Raw genomic sequence first — 24,264 nt, forward strand, 5'->3', positions numbered from 1 at the left:
CTGCATCACAAAGACATGTGGCAAGGACTCTGCATGAATAAAGTAGGTGCTTTATAAGAATTCGTTAAGAGCTGAATTTATTTGACTTCAGTTTACAGTGTTGCCCCTCTCCTAGATTTGAAACTAATGCAATAAAATGTACAGATATATAGTGTTAAAAGGTCTCTTTCATGCTAGGCTAGCCACAAGTCTTTTAAAATTCATTAGTTTAATTTTTACCCTTTAAAACAACAGAGCAGACTTTACAAAAGGAAAAGCTGCTTAGTAGCAACACAGTTAGTCTTTCCATCAACTGCTTGCTGTTTACAGGGCAAAACCTGGCCACTGTATCCATGACACATCCATCAGGTACAGATATTTTTAAATGAATGTACACATTTGGTCTAGTAAACATCAACAAGTCTAAATACCTTTAACAAGCACACTTCATTTTAGGACAAGAGGATCTTTTGTTTGTTGTTTTTTTTTTACATATACAAAATCCCACAAATTTAATGTGCATCAATATCCATGCAGTAAATAAATGTTTTTACAAATAGTTTTTTTAAATGATAAAAATATTACACTGGACCCAAAATTCCATACAAACATTAATACGTGTTTCTCATCCATTTTGAGTAAATATAGGATTACTGAAAATGTGCTGTAGAAAGGCCACTTTCCTGTACAGTTGTGCAAAGTCTGCAAAACGATAGTGTTTCAATGGTGGTTTCAAAAGGAAAGAAAAAGATCCCCGCTGTGGAGTTCTTACTTTCTCCTCGACAGCAAAAATATTCACTGGCATGTGTCTGAACTTTTAGAGATGAAAGTACATTCACTGAGCTGTACAGGCAACAGTATAAAGCTGATTAGAAGTAGAGTTTAGGATATAGAATAGTAAAGGAGGGTCCCTTCCTCCTCCTAAAAAAAAACAGCAAATTGTGACTTGTACATTACGCAGCCAGACACTAAAAAGCAGCACAGTCATTATCATGCTGTGATCACTTTCAAAAACGAGATGCTTATAAGTGGAAATATATGAAGAGGACTTTCCCATAGACTTCACCCCTCTATAGAACAATTCATGAAGTCAGGGAAAACCTCTATAAATGGTTTCTCTCATACAAATCAATGTAAAAGATCTATGAATGACCATCATCCTCTTGCTCCTCAGGAGAGAGGTACATTTTTATGTTTCAACATTGTTTTCTATATTATAACACACATCAGCCTATAACTAAACATATTTTATTTCCCTGCCTGAAGTATAATTACATGAGTTTAATTAATGGGCTAGCAGGAAAATTGGAAACTAATTGGAAAGTTGATTCATTCCAGTTTATACCTTGTACTTTTTCTAAGAGTTGGAGTTTAAAAACATGAGTTTGGGCTGAACTTTATTTATATATATATATATATATATATATATATATATATATATATATATTCTTTTAGCTGCCTTTCTGGGTGAGTTAAGTGTGTTTTAAAAAATTCACTCTCAAATTCCTCTGTACACAATCAGCATATCATCACTACAAAAATAAAGGAAGATTTAAACCAAGAAAATAAAGCAGCTCTATCTTCAATTTTGGTCTTAGTTACAAAAACATCTTACAAAGCTTTGCCCTGATACACCATTAAGTGTCCCCATAGATTTGGAATAGTATTCCCATTAACCAGCTTTCACAAGTTAATAGACTATTAAGACGAATATTAGATACCTGACTTCTCTTATGTTGATGCTTTTCTATTTTGCTTAACTCTTGTAGGCGCATCTACATTTCACAAAAATAAAACTACAGCATTAAACTTTGTGCAATGTTTAAGAAAATTCTTAGAACATTTTAATAAATATAAAAAAGGTTTAAATTCTTTCCCACCCACAAGGATATCTGCACCTGAAAAACTGTGATTTACTTTTGAAGTCTTGTTTATATAAAATTAACTTAAAGGGAGAAAAGATGACCGTAGGTAGAAAACTGCCATTTTGTGTTTTTTCTACTTGAAGACCACTTGTCTTCAGAATAGTCTGCAAAAGTTAATTTTAAGTCATTGAAGACAGTTGATTTTGCACATGGTAAACATAAACTGAGCACTAATTGCATATAAAATATACAAATGCTCATTAAAGACAATAGTATTATGACCATACATGGTTTGTTTCATATAGTTTGGTAACACTGAAGTATAGCTTATCAAGTGCCCCACACATTGATATAAAAACTACCTTATATACTTGTTCAAAGTACCAGAAGATACCAGATGGCCTGAAGGCAGAATACACTTACACATGGGTTTCAATGTATGAATGGGTATGTGTTAGAGAGGAAGTGATTACATCTACCTCAGAAGAAATATTTAATGGGTCATTTGAGGTGGTGGTTTGACAGATATCCAAGAAAAGATCAAGGTACATCTGCTTCCATTGTTGGAATTCTTTAGATGTCAAGTCTGGATTGTCTAGGACTTTGTCGATAATGGCTACTTCCCCTTCTCTGGCCTGAAAAGCAAAGGATTCAATGGTTAAGGTGTGGGCAATGTATTGTTTAAATTTAAAATAAAAAGTTAATAGGCAAAAAATAAGCCTATCAGCAATGGCTCTGGTATATCCAAACTCAGCTATTTAGATTCAAATCCTAGTGTATGTTTTTCTACCCCCAAGGTATGCTTTGTATTGTCCATGTTGTACTTTTTTTTTTCTCATTTACTATTTCTACCTATGGAAACCTTCCTCATTCTTTAAGATCCAGTTCAAATGCCTCTCATTTATTGAAGCCTTCCTTCATCAGTTGGAAAAAAAATTCTCTCTTTCATAACATTTTATCACTGCCATTGAGTGGACTTACCATATTCTGCCTTGAATTACATTTACAATGTCCTTTCTCTCCTGATAGGTGGTCAGTACCTGTCCTTAATGGATCCAAGGAAGGGACAGGGAAATCTAGGGAATGTTCTGCAGGAAGTGGGGAGGCATACTTCTGGGCTAGCCAGACTTGAAAGGGAAAAGCAGTCATGTGCTGAAGCATTTGTTCTGGCCCCTGGGACCAGACAGAGTTATTGGAGTTTGAACAAAGGATGTTTTGAGTCACCCTGTGCTTGTTGAAGGGCCTATTACAATTCCAGGAATGACACACACCCAAAGGTTGCTTGGGCAGTTGTCCTTCCCTAATGGGATATCTCCATTTCCTATTAATTTCCCACACTAAAAGTATGGGGTTCTAGACTTTGTTATTTTTACCAGTGAGGGGCATTTCTTTTTTGTTTTTTTTCTTTTTTTAAAATTAAATTTACTGGGGTGGCATTGGTTAATAAGATCATATAGGTTTCAAATGTACATTTCTATGACACATGATCTGTATGTTGCATTGTGTACTCACCACCCAAAGTTAAATCATCTTCTAAGGCACATTTCTTTACAGTGATTTTTGTCCTTCTTTGCCTCAGAGAGTAGAGCATCACATGCCTGGTAACATAGCTACTCATTGAATGGAACATACTCTTTGCTACTGGAAGGAAACTTTTTTTGGAAGCCACAGAACATAAAAGATAGGGGCAAGGGGCTGAAAAAGAGGGGGACAGGGGCAGGTCTTTAAAATATGTGAGTCTGACCTGTTTCAAAATGCCTGCCTGCTATCCCAACCAAGAGTTTGCACCTGAATGTGGGGGTGCAGGGTGGGGGCCTGTTAGGTGAGAGGGTAAAGATATCTTTGGAGTAAGTTTGGTCACCAGAATTATTCTTAGGAATATTATAGCTCTTTTTAAAATTCTGGTCTTAGTTACCAAAAGGCCATTAGGTTGTCCCATAAATTTGAAATAGTATTTGCATGAATACCAACTGACAGCCTTTTGACTGAAAACTTGACCACCTGCCAAGGAAAATGTTTTTCAAATAATCTATTTTCTATTTTATCTTTTTGGTACTCATTTATGTTTCAAAATCACAAAACCTCAGCACCATACTATGAATGTGAAATACTTCCCTAAGGAGCCCTTTGCCCTTTTGCTCAGTAGGATAATTCTTTTCTGTTTTTGATTTTTCAGGAGTGTGAGGCCTGCTTGCAGGAGAGTTTCTGTGGCAGACCCTCTCCCTGCCAGCCACAGACAGGGAGGGAGGGCACTCACTTTTCTACCTCCCTGGATTTCTTGCTCCTCAGCTCCCCTTTCCTCTCCACCTCCTCACCAATCTGGGAGTGGCATAACAACAAGACCACAAAGAGTGAGCACTTGTAGAAATGTATAATAGGAAAGTAACATGTGAATTGGGAACTAATAGTGTAAACAGAACAATTATAACATTTCTACATGGAGCAGGAATCACTGTGGCTTCACTCTAAACGCACTTCAGGAAATAGTCCTAAAATATCGCAAATCCTTTTAGCACCCACTACTGCATTTTGCATGCATGCTGTGTTCTTCTAATAACTATATTACTTACACTACATGGCACATTTGTCTTAGGAAAATGAAAGATTGAGTAATAATACCAGCCTTGCATTTTTGGAAAAAATATTGATTACATCCTGTTTTCTTCTTGAACTAAGTCACATAAAATTTAGTCAGTGCTTTGAGATGTTAATGAGAAGTTAAAATTATTTCCTCTTTACCAGTTCACTTATTATGCTACAGGAACAACTCAGCTCTATGTTTTTTCTGTTTACATATCCTGCCCAACCCACCCCCTCCCACCCCATTTTGTACTCCTTCTGGTAATTGCCTTTGAATTTAGGAATGAATCTCTTGAACACAAATATCTCCTTCCATTTCCTATCTTACCTTTAAAGTGCTTTTGAGAATTCTCAGCCTGTGTAGTTTTTCATTCATCACAGGATCATTGCATCTCTTTATAAATGATAGCTTGTACTCCATTTTGGTTGAAATGCGATGTTCTCCCAGTGGTGACAGACTGGCTTGCTCCAGTGCCCTGTATAAATCTTGCAATGAGTCTCCTAACTTTTCTTCCCCACTTTCACCTGCAATGTCCAAAAAGAGAGATAAATGAATCCAGTGTAATAAACGTGTATTTGACACTCTAAAAATCTACTAAAAACCTACTAAAAATCATCTAAAAAAGCAAGATAATAAACAATTGGAAAGACACTCTATTACATTTTTAAAAGCCAACAAACCCACAGCTGCTAGTTTTACTTGGTAAGATTAGCTACAGGCAGGCAGCCAATCGTTTTAGAATAATCAAATAATAAGATGCTTTGATTAACAACATATTCTCTTAGTAGCAAATCTCTGTAAATATTTTGAGTCCATTAAGTTAAAAGAATTAGAGTACAAAGGTACACAACACAGAAACAATCCTGCACATAATATTATAAAACACTAATAAATATCCTTTATCATTATATTGGTAAGCATAGAAGTGCTGATTAGTGAGAGCTCTCCTAGTTTAGCAATAAACTGACTTTTTACATTTTTTCAGGCTTCAAAAAATGGAATGGCATTCATTGAAATCTATTTGATTATACAAATCTTCCTATAGTGTGCCTTTTAGGTTTCATATGAGTGCTATAATAATGCCCATCACATTGTAAATATACTAAATGATCATAAATTATCAATAATAATAATGTTCTAATTAATCAAATATGGGAATATGTTTATATGAAAATTAAGGAGAAATCTGGCATATACTAAGAGAAGCTACTTAGCATTTGTAAGACCTGGGAAGAAAACACTCCAATGAAATATTTTTGAGAAAAAAAAATCTTAAAGAGTGGTTCAGTAAAGGACCTTAGATCTTTTGAAGAAGTCAAACTCCCATCTGGTTCTTTAAGTGCCTGAATATTGGTATCATACCTTTCTCAACAATAATAAACAAAAATGGACTTGGATTTTACTTTCAGATAGGATTAGGGCTATAAACATGTTTCCATCATCTCCATTAATAGAGAGCCAGAGTCCCATTTGAGGAGTACTCATTGTATTGGCTCAAGGAGTAAATATGGAATGTGGTTTATTCTATCATAGTCCATGTGAATATTTTAGGATTTCTGACATAGTTCAAAAAGACTCTCTAATTGGCAATAATAGTAAATATTTATACGTGCCACACAATAGGGTAAATGCTTAATAATGGTCATAATCTCATTTAACCCTTACAACAAAGCTAGGAGTAGATCTATTTGATTTTAATTTTACAGCAGGGGAGCACCTTGTTCAAGGCCACAGTATCTAGGGGAGCTAGAATTCCAACTAGGCACTGTAACTCCAGAATTAATGATTTTAACAAAAATTTGATACTACCAATTTTGTCAATAATCATTTGAGCTGTGCATTTAACAAGTGTTCATGGATTTGTGAGACTCCCTTAAAATGCAGCATTCTTAAAAACTTTTTAGAGTTTACCTAAAACCACCCCCAAAGCCCACAAACACAGTGCCTTAACTTAAAGGGATCGCCTTTATTTAGTATTAAAACGCAGCTTCATTTAAGTTTCATATTCAATTTTTCGCTCTGATACTGAGGTTAGCAACTATTGGTAGGTATGATAATTGAGTCCTTCCATTAGAAAGTTCCTTGTTATCATCAATATATGCTATTACTAATTTCATGAATTTTAACTTCCTAATCATGTGTCTACTTTAGAACTATAATCTAAAAATACAACAATCCCTTTAAATAACAGCTTTAAACTTTTCTGTTGGTTCATCTTTGAATGTTGGCAACACCTGGAGGATTTTGAGGAATGGATGAATGGAGAACTGTAAAAAGGAGACACTGCTTTGTGGGTTAAGAGCAAGAATGAAATGGGATAGTGAATTTTAATTGAGAATCGTTTGGAGCCAGGAAGGCACAAAATCATAAGGTCATTCAGAGTTCCTAAATGGAGTTGTAAAAACAGGAATACATTTGAACAGCATAATTCCATTTCATAAAATCATAGGCCAGGAAAGGACCTCTAAAATTATTTAGCAGTTATTCTTTTAGCCTCAAGGCAAGACTACATCTAAAACTTGATGTAATTTCATAGAGCAGAGAGTGACAAATAAATGGGAGGCCTACATGTGAATTATAGTAGTTTAGGTATTAGGTTTTCTAATGTATCATTAGTTTTGCAGTTTTTGAAATAAGGTGAAGAAAAAAGGGATTCAGATTATAGTTGTAAGATTTATGGGAGCAGAGTGTTTTTACATAGTAAATTTTCATTTTACAAATAACCTTCCATACTATCTAAAGCTGTAGGGAGTATATACTTTGTTTTAAAAACATTCTTACCAAGTTTTATTTCTCCCAGTTCTTAAAGTTTGTGGAATACTGGGCCAGATGATTTTTTATGAAGTTTCAATGTAATTTTACTTTTAAAAGTATACATAAAGATTTAATATAAAAGTGATAAACAAAGCTATTAAATAAATAAAAACTGACAGTTCCCCCCTCTTGTTCTTGCCATTAAGAGGGAATGAAGGCATTCAACCAAAGGACAACATAATTCTATAAAGAATCTGCTTTGACAGCTGTAAGAATAATTGAATATAGATTTATCTCTGGGCAGCACATATGAACAAGAAATCACAATGAGACAGAACACAGAAACATTTCCTAATAATGAAATAGTGTAGCTCCTAGTAGAGATAAGTAAGGCACCCCCCAACCTCTACACATCAGACACATATACATCACAAGACACAGCAGTGGGATGAGGAAGGATGAGGGATTGACATGCCAGGCTACCACAGGATGCTACCAACACTTTAAGACTGGACAAAGAATCCTTTAATTTTCAAAGGGGGGGTGAGGGGCAAAGTCACATTATAAATCTGAATCACTGTGCTCAACAGTCAAAACAACAGAGAACTCAACATTCAAGACAAAAACAGACCTTTATTTTCTTTTATAATTTTCAATTGGTTTCCTTGATTTTTTTTTCTCAGATGAATACCAATTAAGTCAATTGGTGCTACTGTCGCAACTGAAAATACGACAGCACCTTTATCTTCTTCTCTTTTTGCCTTCTTCTGCTTTTTCTCCTTCTCACTTCTCTTCTGGTTTCTCTTTAAACCCTTGCTTTTCTTCTAGAAGAGGCTTGCTTTAGAAGAGCAGGCAAGCACTTGGTGAAGTCTGCTTCCTGATTGACTTTCTTTCAACATGCCATTGGAGCACTGGCGGAATACCAGCTCTTTTGCAATTTGAATGAATTTCTGAAAGTTGGCAAAGTGTAGAAGACCACATGGAAACCAGAGGACATATTTAGGAACCTTCAGTGATTCCTAATGAGGAAGTGTATTGCTGCTACAATAAACTTTTAATTGGTATCTAATTGAGGAATTCTGGGCTTTTGCACAAATAAATCCCCTCCCACATTATATTTATGTTTATAACATGTAAATTAGTTCTGCGTCAGCTGATAAACTTTTCCAATTGTATTAAAGCAAAGAGAACATATGGAATTTTCTTTACTACATTAAATTTCATTGACTGATAGATGTGAGTATCACGAAGGAGTTATTTATAAATTAACTTCTGTGCCAAGGGAGGGTCATTTATGGCTGTGTCATACATGGCAGAGGCAAAAGAAGACCCTCTATTGCTTCATCGATACTCTAGCTACACTATGAACTACTGTGATCCTATTCCTATGCAGTGAGCACAACAGCTGATTGTTTAGTACTTTCAGGTTGCATATGCCCTCCATGTAGTGATAAAGAAAAGGTCAAAGAAAAGATTAGCTAATGCAAAATAATAGTTTGTTGGAACTTTCTTGCAAATGGATTATTCGCAGATGATAATACATTTCTCAAATACCAAAAGGTCTTCAGTTGACGTATTTTCTTACATTCATGCTCAGTGGTTTCCAAACTTTTTGATTGTGTACACTTATCAGTTAAAAACACTACTGCTTCTGATAACTTATATACACGTAATTATTCTACATTAATAGATATGCATGTTATAGAACAGAGACAGAAAACAAATTTGAAGAAAATGAGCTATACCACCTGAGGAGAAATTCCAGTTTTTTTCTTCCTGTGCCTCATTGGCCCTGTGTACACCCTCCTTCAAAGACCTAGACTGTGACTTTCGTTGAGCAGAAAACCCCTGCTCTCCTTTCCATTTCCCATTCTTCTATCTGGCATGGTGCCTCATGCACCCAAGGTTTAAACTGAGTGGTAGTTCTCTCTACTTTGTACACACAGTACTCCAAAGAGGGCTCCCTGTCAGTGACCATGCAATATTTATGACAGTCTATTGTACAATTTTGCTCATGTTCTTTTGGAGAAGACTAAGGATAGCAGAACACAAACTTGGTGACTCAAAATTTCATTCTGGTGTCCTTCCCATTTCCCCATGACTGTGATGGCAGTGTTGAAAGATAGCAAAAAATGGAAAGAAAACAAAACAAGTATACCAACTGGTCTTGTGAAGAATCAAGCCAACAATGGATAATCAGTTTTGGTATATGTTTTGGAAGGGAACTGTGCTTTTTTATAATTGGATAATGATGTCTTCCTGGAAACAGTTGTTTCTTCCACAACACAGCTGGGTAATGAGCACAGAAAGCTGGGAAAGGCTAAGTCACAAGGGGGAGAGAAGGCTGGACATAGTAGCATTAGTCACCAGTCAAATGTGAGAGGCATTCGTTCTTGTACAACCACAGAAGGCTTCCAGGCTAACGGTGTCACGTATGTGGAGCACTATTCTTGTCATGAAGGTCAATTAAACATTTGCATTGAAACAACGGGAATATTTTTTGTGAATACTAATTTACTAGCACACCACGATGAATAACTTCTTTTTATGTAAGGTGACAATTAAACTTTTAATGGGTTTAATGTAGATAGGTTGACTGTTTATAGGTTTTATGCTAAAGATGTCTGTGTATCAGGAATTTAAACTGTACTTTGAGTTGTCTTATAATTAAATGTTACCTGTCTTAATTCTTGTTTTTATATAAGTCAGCTAGACAGCTGTGTCTAGCATTGTAAAGCTGGGGGGGAGAGCAGTTGGTTATATCATAGAAAAGTATAAGATTTTAAAAGCTGGATTTTACTCATTGCTTTGTAATCAACTACCATTTTCATAATTTAAAGTAATTTTTTGTCTTAGTCAAAATAACGGTAATTCTCTACTAATTAATTTTAGTGAGAAAAAACCCTTCTTTTAAAAGTCAGCTTAAGTGAATCCACCAGTATTGCTAAGTGTATTTTTAAATAACAGGTGAAATCTATCCCTGTATAAGAATGACTTTGTGCTTCACCAAAATCAAGTACAGCCCATACTAGTGTCTGTCAGTTCCTTCTGCAGAACAGTAAAGCTTACTTCTATAAAGATGTGACAAAGAGACAGAGTTTGAGTTTATTCTGTACTTCATTCTCTAAGCATGTCATTTCTGCCAAATTATGTGGTTTCATGCCACAATATATGGTAGTGATTGAATTTCCAGGGTACTACAGTAGTTTTTATGATTAATAGTTCAGATGGCAAAATGTTGGTATCCTTGGCATTGATTTATTGACCCAAAGGATAGGTTCTTTGAAGGACAACCACAGATATAAATGACTGATTCTACATCTACCCACAGAATTTAGAAAATTTAACTAATAGAGACATGCAGGTTGAGGTATCTAATCCTTAGACAAGAATTCATAAAGGGGGCAGTTTTAGGATCAAAGCTAAGAGATGATTATGTTTAAAAGTCAATGTGGAGTCAACATAGACCTTAATTCAAAAAAATTCTTCATATCATAAAATTTTGCTATAATAAACAGGGAGAATGACCCAAGATGATTCCACTAATATTAAATACCAACAGAATGCTTTTTGATGGATTTCAACATACCAGAACCATCATTTTTATATATACTTAAAAAAACACATTAAAACGGTTAGAGCACAGAGGCAGTTGTAAGGCAGATCAATGTGATTTTTATTCACAACACAAATTCCATTTGTGAGAAAAAAGCAAATATTACTGCTCTTTAGAAAGATATTTACTATCAAGCATACTTAGCAAATTATTTAGCTATCTAAAAAGATCTGATACCAATTGGTCATATTTTTATTTTTAAGTAATTTATATTTTTACAGGTATTCACATTATGCAATACCACACACTGCGGCGACAGGAAGAAAAAAACATTTCCAAATACAATGTTATATTATCTGTTCATTGCACAGTATGAAATATCCATTAATTAGCATTGAAATTATTACAGAGTACTTTATCCAACTAAATAAAGGAAATTTCACATCCACTACAGAAGAAAAATAAGCAATATTGAGCCATAAGGGACCCAGTTACATAGTATTAAATAATATCTGAAGCTAGTTTGAAAGACATCCAGACAAAATACTTTTTCAAAAGTGAAAACCACAGCCTATAGATTCCAAAAATTTTACAGAAAAGAATAGCTCATGCCTGTCCTATGAGGCAACACCATTTGTATACAAGTGCCAAGAAATAAGGAAAAGTTAGGATATTAGCTGAGGAATCTAATAAAGCCTGGCGTGAGGAATCTTTTTCATTAGTGTCACCAAAAGCAGTCTCTGTGTTGTACCTGAATACACTTTATAATAGAATAACAGTAAATTTCAGAGCAGGTTATGTATACCTTGCCTTAATAGATTACACTTAATTTTAGTACAATACAGCATGTCAAATTTTAAAAATGCAAAATACACTTAACACACAGAATTTGCTTCCTCTGCTTTGCCTTAAAGAGCCACCAAAGAGTCCATTAAAAACCCAGGGTTTCCTAGTGATCAGAGCTGATCCCTCTCTTTTCCTGGTGTCAGGAGAACACAACTGAGGTGTCACCACACAGAGCCCTTCCCAGTCAATACCCTTCCCCTTCTGTTCTCCCACAGAAATGGCAGTTTTCTGTCACTGTTTTCCATCTTGATTGGCTTTGATCTTATGCTAGTTCCAGTGTAGAAAGCTCGCATTCTTCTTAAGAGTGGCCTGCCCCTCTTAATATCCCTTTAGGGAGGCCCCAATCCAAAACACTTGATGATCTAAGCTTTTTAAAAGTCTGTTTCCTGTTATAAACAGCAAGGACGAGGCCATTTTAGTTGCTTGCAAGAGGTTGATGTTGAGTATGCCGTGCCGACTCTCTCCGATCTAAATTCTCTAAACATTAGCTTATCAATCTGTGAGTCCAATGGGTTGAGTGCCAACAGAAGTGGATCCGATTTGGCATGGAGAGGTTCTACCAACTCTCGCAGTGTATTAGCCTAATATGATAAAGCAGTGATACAATATGATGAAAGACCTGCGAGTGCCATTATTTTTAAAGCATATTAGTATTTGTATTAGAAATACCATCATGCACTACCCATGAAGAGAAAAGAGAAAAACTATGGCTAGAATTGCATATGGTTTCAATACCATCATGTCTTTCTGTTGGCATGCAAGTCTATTTGGCCATAAATGGGACACTTTTTGTTTTAAGCTTGGTTATTTAGAAATGCCAATCTTATGTATACAAAATAATACACAGCTCAGATACATCTTTCCCACCTCTATACTTTTTTAATGCAAATCTTTAATTTTAATGAGAAAATTTTGTTAAAAGTATTCTCCATTCACATGTAAAATGATCAGTCTTTCAAAAAAATTAAACTGTATTTATATACACGATCTTTCCTCAAATTCATCCAGTGAAGAATTATGAGGAAAAGTCTTCTGGTCTACCTTCTTAGTACACTAATATACATTTGTTATCATGTGCTAATCAGTGAGATAGCAGAGCCCAGCTACAATGATTCCAATGAGGAGGCCAAATGCTGACTAACACAAAGTAAAGAGAAATGAAAAGCTCTAACAGGGTAAATGTGATGAAAGGGTGACTTTGTAACTGAACATAACCCACATGCCATGGAATTAAGAAAGCAGAAGAGACTAAAATTTCTGAAACACCTGGGAAACTAAGAACAATGGGATAAAATAAACTGTAGTTTCTTTTAGTTCATTTTATTTTGGATTTTGAGGAATCTAAATATTGTCATCAGGCACAAGCTGTCTTTCTGGCCTAGGGCAGATTTTTATCTGCAACACCTTGTAATACCTTTTGAGTTATATTAGGTAAGAAAGTATATTGTTCATTACTACCTCTCTTAGAAAATGGAAAGAGTATCTAGCAAACAGGATGCAGCATAGTTCAGAAACCAGAATTTTTGTTTATCACATCATACTGTTGTTCTTTTATAGAAAAGAAGCTAGGAACTAAATAATATTCATATGTAAGTCAAATGAAACAAAAGACAATATTTAATTTTAAAGGAAATAATAATACTGGAATGGTAGTTCTGGCTTCTACCACTTTGTTTCATAAGGGTCATGGAATTTCAAATAACAAAATCACAGACAATCTAACCTTAGGCACAAGGCCATTTCTAAGTTTGAACTTTTTCTAATTTATCTATGCAATTCAAACACCTTGTAAATTGTTGTAATGAACACACCCTTCATTTCCCCTCAGAAAAAAAAGTTACACGAGTAGTTTAATTTCTAGTGTACTTAGCCCATACTAAACCTGAACTAGAGCCCTGGAAATCAAGTAACATTTAATTACATTTAGTATGTTGTTTCTTCTATAAGATTGCTGAATTTGATCTTTGAGCTTTCTAAGTAGGCACTGTGAACAAAGCTTACCCCTGAGTTTAAAAAAAATTATGGAGAAGAAGTGATCAATGAGATTAAATGGTGGCAGACATGTTCAAGGAATATTGTGGGAATTTGATATCTTTATGAATCTTGTGATCAATGAATGTGTGGAGATGGCAACTAGTAGGTTACAGAACAATATTGGAATAGTGGTAATATGAGGAAGTAGTATCATCATTTTAGAAACATTGGGACAAGGATAAAGAATGGCTATGTTCACCAGAGAAATCAACTGCGTCACATGTCCCCTCTCCACAGCACTTGTTTTACTGCAATATACAAATCGAGTCATGTACATTTTCATACTGAACTTTTATTTCATAAATAAACTTTTGTATAGATAAATAAAAAAAAAGATTGCTGAATTCTACTCTAAGAGATAGGAAGCACCTCCTCAGGTGAGTACCTTGCCAGAGTGCAGGATGGTGGGGGAGGACTGTTATTTCAAAATGACTACAGTTAGTTCTCAAACTATATATACAGGGTGGGGCAAAAGTAGGGTTACAACTGCTGGTATAGAAAATAATACAATAATTCATAAGTAATAATTCAAGAACAAACTATTTTGTATACTCACAACTGTAAACCTACTTTTGCCCCACCCTGTATTAGTATAAGAGAAGGTAACTTCCTAGGGCAAAGTGTCTCTTCAACTAGTAATGCTCAGCACCACTGGCTACCAAATCTTAGGGGTGGGGGTCTGCTTGTTAAACACAAATTTCTGAACCCTACCTCTAAGCCACTGATTTAGGATTTCTGGTTATGGAACTCAGGAATCTGCATTGTAAGCAAGCAACCTGGGTGATTCTTGTCCCCAGTACAGTTTGGGACCTGCTTCAGGCCAGTCACATCAGGACAGGCTACACCTTGGGTAGAGCTGGTTGGAATGATGCCATTTTTTTGTACTATAGTATACTGGTACTTTATAAGTCAGAAGCCTGTAGTTGGGCATATCACATAGCATTTTATTTTTAGTTCTGTCACCAGTATAACATTGTATTACACATTTCAAATAACTTCAAGGTTTTTGCCTAGGAGTCTAATGGTTATAGTCTATGGAGAATACAGCAAAATGAAAGAGTCCTTGGCAAACTGCTTGGATAAATTCTTTGAAGTTATACTTTTATGTAGTATTAAATAGTTCCTCTTTATTCTTGAGGCAAACAAAATTATTTATTAATATAAAAATTATAAAGATACTTGCAGACTCATACTCATTAAATCAACTGTATGTATTGGTGTGTGCATTGGCAGACCATGAGGGTCAGATATGATGGAGTAGTATATGGTTAATCTATATGAAATCTCTAAAACACAAAAGAAACCTGCTTCATAATGACACTGTTCCAGGAAAGCCTGTCTTTGTCTTCTTTTGTGAGTCTCATATTTATGTCTTACTTTTTGTAAGTCCCTTTCTGGTTCTCAACATTCTTCTTTTCTCTACTTTTGTGTTTTTGTTGCACTTTCTTGCTCTTGACAACTTCATTTATCCGCACACAAATAGTCAAAATACTCAAATCAGTTGAATTATTTATTATAATGACAAACTAATTTTATCCCTGTTTTTTTAAGAACAAGTGTAAATTGCACATTCCTTTAAACAAACCTTAAATTACACAGGTTTTGACTGTTTTCTTTTGTCCAATATTCTAACTATAAAAATATTCCCTACTTCGTGCTATCAATATAAACTTCACTATTTACCAAGCCTGTAATCAACTGTATTTTGAAACAACAGTTATGCTACCTCCAAGAAAATCAGCAATGTTTTTATTTGGTGTGCTACTTAACAAATATTTATTGAGCTTTCACTCATCACTGAAACCTCTGATTGTGAGGCTACCAACCCAGCTCGATAAAAAGAAACAGATCCTGTTTCTTTGTTATTAAACCCCTTGAAATATGAATGATGAACCCAGATATAATGCCATGTTGAGTCTAGGATGACTTATTCCAGGGTGGATCCATTTTCTATGCTAGGTCTTCATAGATGGAATCTATGAAAGATATGTTTAGGAGTGTGTCTCTTTCCATTTTTGTTTTATGAATTTAAAAATCTCCCCACTAAGGATCACTCAAATAATAAGCAGAAATAGAGGTTCTATAAATGTAATCAGGCTTCCAATAATGTACCTGCTAGGAATAGCTGATGATCCTAAATCAAAAGCCTGAGAGTTATATTTATAGGATAAGGATGGAAGGACCAATATTTGCAAGAGAATAATTGAGTTTGAATATAAAATAGGTGAAAAAAATCTTCCTTAATGAATGAAAGAGAAGAAAATGTGTGAAAATGAAATTAAGAAGTCCTTCAGCCAGAATAGCACTTTGAAAGATTCCTATTTCTGTCCAAGTTCTAAGAGAAAACTTTATTCCATTATTCATTTCCATTACCAGTGAGCTTGAGGGCAAATTTAAGGGCAAATCCACTGACTCCTGGTCTTGAACTGCTTGCAGATAACAAAGGTCACCAATAATGAACATTCAAGCCTATCAAAAGTAACATTTGCTCCATGGCTGGTGTAGCTCAGTGGACTGAGCCCAGGCCTTTGAACCAGAGGATGGTGGTTCGATTCGCAGTTGGGGCACATGCCTGAGTTGCGGGCCAGTTCCCAGCAGGGGACGCACGAGATGTGACCATACATTGATATTTCTCTCCCTCTCTCCTTCCCTTCCCCTTTAAAGATAAATAAATAAAATATTTTTTAAAAAAAGTAACATTTGCATAGCTCATGGGAGAACAGACTGTTTTGTGTGCTTTAAAAAAAGTATCTGTATAACATCATTTTCTGGAGACTCCCCTTCTTCTAATGTATGTGTTCATATTTAAGTTTTTCTTTTTTAAAAATAGGAATATCTAACACCATGGATAGTCAGCAGTGATAATTATTTTTCTCAGTGTAAGTACTGAAAACAGTGGGCTAATACTTTGGTTCAGAATGTTAGGACCAAGAGAGAAATTTGTTAATTGTGGTTTGGGTAGTATCTGTCTGAATTTTAAGTGCCTATTTTCTTGTAAAGTTTGAGTTATCAGATTTTTAAAATTTTCTTGTTTCCATATTTTAAAATTTAATACCATAAGGGAAAGGAATTGACAAGTCTTTATTTTTATTTTATGAATGAGGAATAATATTTTCATGTTATTCTTTTTCAAAATAAAATGGTAGATAGTAAAAAGTAATACACTTTGTACCTATACTTACACACTTATGGAGATCTTTAATTAGCAATTCTAGGTAAAGTAAAATATTTGATGGATCTAACCACAGGCAAAACAGATAGGGAAATACTGTTTCCAGATAATTAGAATGTTCTTCTAAATTGCCGAATCACAATTCCATCCTCTGTGTATAATTCACAGAAGAAAGTATTTCTTTATGATAGTAGTATCTCATCGTAATGTACCTACTGCTATACTCTGAACTTAGAGTGCCTTTAGGATTTAATTAGTTATTCTGAGTATATCATACACTCTGGCTTTTTCTATCTGCATTAAAAACCACTATTCTGAAATAAGGGCACACCTACAGTATACTTTAAAAGAAGCTTATATATTAGCAACAATTAAAAAGGTCTTTTATATTTAATAGTTACAGAAGAACATTATATATTAATACAATTTGCCATCAGTTTATTTTCAATTAAGTGCCTATAGATATTTCAGAAAAATGTACTATGGAATTTTGCCACCTTATATTATCATCTCAAATGTCACCATTCTGAATTTAAAGTAGAAAATGAGAGGAATTCATTTTTATAGACATGCCTGTTTAATAAGGACTTAATGGGTACCTATAGGTATATATACTCTATCAAATATAGGGATAAATATACAAATATGATAGTCTGACCTAAATGAGTTCATGGTATAGTTGTACAACCCCTTCCCCAATTTCTAGCTTAAAATTGTGTATTTAAGAATTGTCATTAAAATAAAGCTCTACTTTAAGTACAAACTATATATGTATATATATGCACACAGATATATGAGCACATAGATTCAATTATATAACTAAAATGTAATTATACAATTACCCTAATAATGTATATTATATGTAATTATACTATATGTAATTACACTAATGTTATGACTATATTCATTTTAATTAAACATACATAGAAAGTAAAAATATTTGAAATTTATAGCAAATTCAAAGACAGAGTGAACGTATATATGTGAGTATGTATGAAATATAAAACAGCTGAGTTATGATGCTTACAGTAGACTTTAAAACTGAAGGGGATCATGATATGCCACCCCAAAACATGCCACTCTCATATAAGGATTATTATGAGCTGAAGTTAATTAAAAAGCAGCCAACATAGATCTTTGGCTGTTCTCCTATCTGCCTAAAAGCAGAACATTAATTTCCCCTTCTGATGGTGTTCCTCCTCTCCTCTTCCACACTAGAAGAACAAACCTTATCACTGGATACAGAAAGCTGACATCAATATGTGTCAGCACAAGCAAACATTATTAAAATAACCCTTATCTTGTGTTAGTTTCTCACACATATCTACTTTTCCACAATTTATTGCCCTAGAAGCCCAACTTCCTTTTCCTTTATCTTGTCATTTCTCTGCAATTTATTGCTTTTTGTGAAAATGGTATTTAAGGCTCCAGGTCTAAGCACTTCTTTGGGTCTTAATTTCTTTTTTTATGAAGGACTCTGTGTATGTAAATGTTAAAATATTAATGTAGAATAAAATTCACATGCCTTTTCTCCTGTTACTCTTTTGTCAACTTAATTTGTAGGCCCCAGCCAAAGAACCTAACAGGCCAGAGGAAGTTTTTTCCTTTCCTACAAAACATTTAAATCATCTCAAACCACTTCATCATAATTCATCCCTATTGTTAAACATTTCATAAGAATATTTTGAGATTATTAACAAAAGAATCATATCAAACTCCCATGAGATAACCTTACTAAAAAATATAACAATTCCTGGTAAATTTTTCTTTGAGCAACATGGATAGAAAGCAGTTTAATAGAAGAATTGGTTGTTGTTCCAAACTATTTTATGATTAATAACTACTTATTTTATTTTTTTAAAGATTTTATTTATTTATCTTTAGAGAGGAAGGGAAGGAGAGAGGGAGAGAAATATCAATGAATGGTTGCCTCTCATGAGTCCCTTGCTTGGGAACTGGCCTGCAACGCAGGCATGTACCCTGACTGGGAATCGAACCGTGATCCTCTGGTTCGCAGGCCTGTGCTCAATCCACTGAGCTACACCAGCCAGGGCAGAATAACTACTTATTTTAAAATAATCTCTTTAAAATTCTTATTTCCAAATGAAATACATACCAAATTAACATAGCTAAAGTATGAGATATTAACACACTATAGGAAATAGACTTTTTTATATCCACTAATACTTTGGACATCAACAATGCATATTTTAAATTTAGCACTCTCACCTCTGTTACCACCTTACATAATTATATTTAAATGATATAATTAAATAGATCACATTTTGTCTGGATGATAATTGGTGTGAAGTAACTCAGTGATGAGAACTGCCATTGGGGTAAACAGGTATATCATATGTGACACAACACTTCATCTGTGACTATGTCTGGTCTGCCAAAATGAAAAGGCAAATTGGGACTATATCTCACTTGTTTTCTTCACTATTTCTTTCAATGGGTTCTTTGGCCCTTTCAACATTACTAGGACATTCTCTTTCCTATATGATATGTGTTCTAAAAAGCAGTTCCAATCTTATATGAACCTTAAACCACCTATGGAACTATATGGTAAAAATGATTTTACTTCCATGACCTGAGAGATTTAATGTGCCCATTGCACTTGACTTGAATTATCCAAACTGGATATTCTACTGCAATAACAGATAAGGGTATTTGTACTTGGGGAGTTGGGGTTATAAAAATAAATTTAATATGTCATCAAAACCTACTCATAGTAAACAAAGGACTTTGCTCTATGTCCTGTGTCAAGTTACTGATCAGCAAAAATGACCTGTGATAGTGAATTTTGATGCTATGCAAATTTTGCTTTTACTTCATAGTTTCTTTAGTAAGTAGACAGTCAATGGCACAACTTTTTAGTTCTTGAAAATGTGATCTACAATAAAGACATATTTCACCCTGGATGGTGTGGCTTAGTGGATTGAGTGCCAGCCTGTGAACCAAAAGGGCTGCTGGTTCGATTCCCAGTCAGGGCACATGCTTGGGTTGCAGGTCAGGTCCAGTAGCGGGCATGTGAGAGGCAACCAGACATTGATGCTTCTCTCTCTCTTTCTCCCTTCCTTCCCTCTGTCTAAAAATAAATGAATAAAATCTTATAAAATATTTAATAAAATAAAATAAAGACATTTCAAATTAACAGTAACAGATCTTCATGAACTTTTCTTCTGTAGAGTCATCCCTATTTTTATTCTAAATTCATATAGTATCCTCAAATACTGTCACTCTGATTTTGGTGGAATTACTGTTTAAAAATATCATTCATTATTAGCTTTAGTAACATGATATCCCTCCAGATGAAATGAGGGGAAAACAAAAGTATCGATCTGCAAAAGTGAATGAAATAATACACACTTTCGACAAGAATACAACAGTGGGCATGTGGACTGAGAGTAGAGTAAGAAAAGGAGTGATTCTTGTACTTAAAATTTAAAGGTGTTATTTCCTCTCATGCTTTAACATCATTTATGATTGTAGAAGCTTGAAATGAACTTCTGCTACTTCTGGCTGAGCTTACAGTATTACAAAAATACGATATTGACTTTCTCCCTTCAATAACTTCTAAATGTTAATGCCTTATTAGTAACCTTCTTGGCATATCAACATGACATTTGGTATCATTTGCTCATTAACTCTGGCAAGGATGACCTGTTTTGAGGGCATTGCCAACTGAATTTCTTAGCAATAAGGACAACAAAAATACCTCCCCTAGCAAAGCAATGCTAAGAAAGGTAAAAAGAAAATTTAAAGCCCTGGCTGGTATAGCTCAGTGGATTGAGCGCGGGCCTGCGAACCAGACAATTGAGGTTCGATTCCCAGTCAGGGCACATGCCTGGGTTGCAGGCTGGTTCCCTGCAGGCCAATTCCCAGCAGGGGATGCACGAAGGGCAACCATACATTGATGTTTCTCTTCCTCTCTCCTTCCCTTCCCCTCTAAAGATAAATAAATAAAATCTTAAAAAAAAATAAAATAAAAATAAAAAGAAAATTTAAGAGACATTTTTAAGAACCAAAATTGTACCTTAAGTGTTACTTATTAGAATTAATATTTTTATTTACTTTAAATTTGTTAGAAATCTCTCACTTTAATAACATTTTCATATTGTCTTATTTTTCAATCTGTAATTACATCATAGACTATTCTCATAAATCTGCATTGTTAAAGTCATCTGCATATTATAATATTCAAATTATTACAATTTTAGGTATTTTAAATGTATTATATATATGACAAGAAGAAAAATTTGGTAAAAATAACTATAAAACCATGTGTGTTAGAAATATAGCATGGATGTAAGCAAGCATCCATGTTCACAAAAACTTAGAAGTTAGAATAATAAGTATTCATGTTCAATCTTAGCTGTTTTGAAATTATTGGCTATTATATTTTGGAACAGCAAACTCATCTTGCATCTGGGATGGAAAACTATGGAATCTCAGAACATATGAAGAATATATTAAAAATAGCCTATTATTTGAGTTTCATTTTTTCCCCTCCTGACAATTTGTATAGCAGTCTCCTTTTATTCTTTATTTTTGTTTTTAGGAGTATTTTGTTGTATTTATTTATTTGTGATTTATTTATTTACTGTTGCTCAATTACAGTTGTACCCGTTTTTCTCCATTGCTCTCCCCTGCCCTGTCCACCCTGCTCCCACACTCAGTCCTTGGCCCTATTGTCCCTATCCATGGGTCTTTTGTACAAGTTCCTTTACTTGACCCTTCCCATTGTTTCCCCTATTATCTCCCTCCCTCTTCCCCTCTGATCACTGTCAGTCTGTTCTACCCTTCACAACAACATGGATGTAACTGGAGAGCATAATGCTAAGTGAAATAAGGCAGGCAATGAAAGACAAATACCATATGATCTCTCTTATAAGTGGAATCTAACCAATAAAACAAACCAGTGAGCAAAATAGAACCAGAGATTTGGAAATAAAGCACTGTCTGCTTAAAGAAAGTTTTACTAAAGAGAGCTATGCTGACTCTCAATGTTCTATAGAAAAAATACAAACAACTTTATAGCTACTGCAAAAGGTTTCTAGATATATGTGTTTTACATTTAGTGTCACATGTTGAATTTCACACTCACCAGTGTAATTACAGAAAACTAGAATCATATAGGAACTTCATTAGGGCAAGAATTCATTTTGCAAAATTCAGATGTTTGAAATGTCAGAAGGTTCTCTGTATGACAAACTTAATTTGTATTCAAATATAGCAATGAATTGCCAACTTCCTGCTACTAAACAAAACACAAAATTCCAATTCTATTAATTTTTGTCCATTTGTAAATTAAGTTACAGCAACTTCATGGTGCTTATTCATAATAGCCTTTAAAAATCAAGGACAATTCCATATTTCATTGAAGTCAGGCATTTTGGAACTCCTAGTGTATTTGTGTTAAAAAAGGACTATGCTGACTTCTCCAGAGTGAAAAAGCACAATCATTAAACTAGAGATATAAATTTGTAAGGCTATGCAAATCAGAAAATAAATCTGAGATTCTTAATTCCATGTAAGAGTTCTTTATAATTTCTTTTGACTGGTGCCATTTGTGTGTGTGGGGGGCAGTCAGGGGCAAACAATGGTAACAGCTATGGTATAATTAGTACTTCCATAACAAACACGAACATGAAGAATCTTGTAGAGCTTTTGCTTTTTTACATACTGATATATATGAACACATTACTACCACAACAAAATAAAATTTAAAAAAGGAACTCATTAGAGTCCAGTTGTACCGGTGTTTATGATCTTCCACAGATAACTCATCAGCTATAACTGGATTTATAGTTATGATGAAGGTTCTAGAATAACTTTTCTCATACTGATTTTATTGTGAGCAAGTGCAGAACTAATCTAAAAGACACTAATATTAGATTTTAAAAATTTAGATAATCCCATATTAGAATTAAAAGCAATATTTTAAGACCACTGTGAAGTGCACACTAAATTTGTTTAGTACTGTTTAGGAAAACTGTGATACAATTTGAAATGAAACATTACTCCATAGTGATTGACTATGCAGAGTATACACCATATACCCAAAACCAGAACCTGACCAAGAAAAATGTCATGATGACATTTCCTTTCCTCCTTATTTTATTGTAAATCTTCAGCACAGCACTAAAAAGCCTGTTTTCTTTGTGGAAAATGAATAAATACTTCAAAAGCAGAAGCGGGGACTCTTCTTTAACAAAACAATACACTTTAATTCAAGGCCTTAGTTTTAGCCATACTAAGGATGGTTTCAGGTCTTAGTTGTGTGGGCCGGTCTGGTCTCCATGGTAATGAAAAAGTCAGCTTGGGAAGGGCAACAAACTGTGGTACATTGCTCCCTCTAGAAACAGATAAGATGAAATCAAATGCAGCTTCTGTATTTAGCATCAACAAAGCAAGAAGCTCCAGTGAGCTGGTACCATACCTTAGGAGTTGCCATGGCAATTTCCTAAGAAAGGTGGGTTGCAGATACCCACATCAATTACTACTAAAATGTCAAATCAAAAGCCAGAATACATGAATTAAAAGTAATAATTTATTCACTAGTTCTGAACTTGGTTTTCTTAAATAGGATCTAGGAGTTTAATAGCAGCATTACTGTTTTTACAAAATTCATACAATCTATTTTACTTTCCACTATATAAAGTGCTTTTACATGAGATATCTTGAAAGAAGATGCAGAAAATGTGAGAATTTCACTAGAGTTTACTTTGGTAATGAACTTTCATTTCACAGTACATATTGCATAACACAAGTGAGAAATTTGAAGTTGGAAACAGATGAAAGTGTAAATGTTGCATTCTTAAATAGTTCCGTTCAGGGAACATGAATCCACTTTTCAGATCTGTTAAAGGTGGTAGGAAGTAATGTTTTATCAGGAGAGAAAACACAGTCACCCACAATACATCAGATTTAGCAACTGTGAGTAGGAACTGGGAAGATCAGTGGCATCTCTCATTTTACTTCTAAATCTGTTGCTTTTCTATATCCTAAAATATTAAAAATAAATAAACCGAGCATTTAGCTAATAGAAAAAAGGCAAAAAGATTTGGGCTGTTTCAAAGAAGATGGATAAAGTGGGACTTGGATGGAAAATGTAAAATAATAACTTTGGCTACCACATGAAATACTTTTCAAATTGATCTCAAGATATTCTTAGGTTAGAGCTTTTTAAAAAAAGTACCAATATTAACTTGGCACAAATTAGCTATAAAAAGAATCATGTTAAAGTATAAAATACTAAGAGAGAATTCTGACTCAAGTGATGAAAGTGTTTCACTCTGTATATATCATGGTACATAGTTTTGGGACACTGGTTAATTACAATTGAAAAGTACACTAATTACAATTTTTAATAATAAAAAATAAAGTGGTGTGCAGATTTTTGCTTTACTTGATAAAGCATATTAGTGGTGATCTTGACCTGCTATTATAAAACTAAAAATTTTAGTTTCCT

General features: G+C 34.2%; 1 protein-coding gene across 4 annotated transcripts in view; it reads right to left on the reverse strand.

The window, feature by feature from the left end:
- Window positions 1-1,440: 1,440 nt before the first annotated feature.
- CNKSR2 (connector enhancer of kinase suppressor of Ras 2) overlaps window positions 1,441-24,264 on the reverse strand; it is a 313,411-nt gene continuing 290,587 nt past the window's right edge. For all 4 annotated transcript variants that reach the window (XM_037129263.2, XM_037129190.2, XM_037129132.2 and 1 more), the window contains 2 exons: window positions 4,753-4,949; window positions 1,441-2,479 (listed from right to left, as the gene is read on the reverse strand). In XM_037129263.2, coding sequence (XP_036985158.2) covers window positions 2,264-2,479; window positions 4,753-4,949 — 413 coding nt within the window. In that variant the 3' untranslated portion in view covers window positions 1,441-2,263. The remainder of the gene's footprint in view (window positions 2,480-4,752; window positions 4,950-24,264) is intronic.

The sequence above is a fragment of the Artibeus jamaicensis genome, unplaced genomic scaffold (genome assembly GCF_021234435.1).
Source record: "Artibeus jamaicensis isolate MK-2021 breed Jamaican fruit bat unplaced genomic scaffold, CSHL_Jam_final scaffold_1283, whole genome shotgun sequence".
Taxonomy (NCBI): Eukaryota; Metazoa; Chordata; class Mammalia; order Chiroptera; family Phyllostomidae; genus Artibeus; species Artibeus jamaicensis.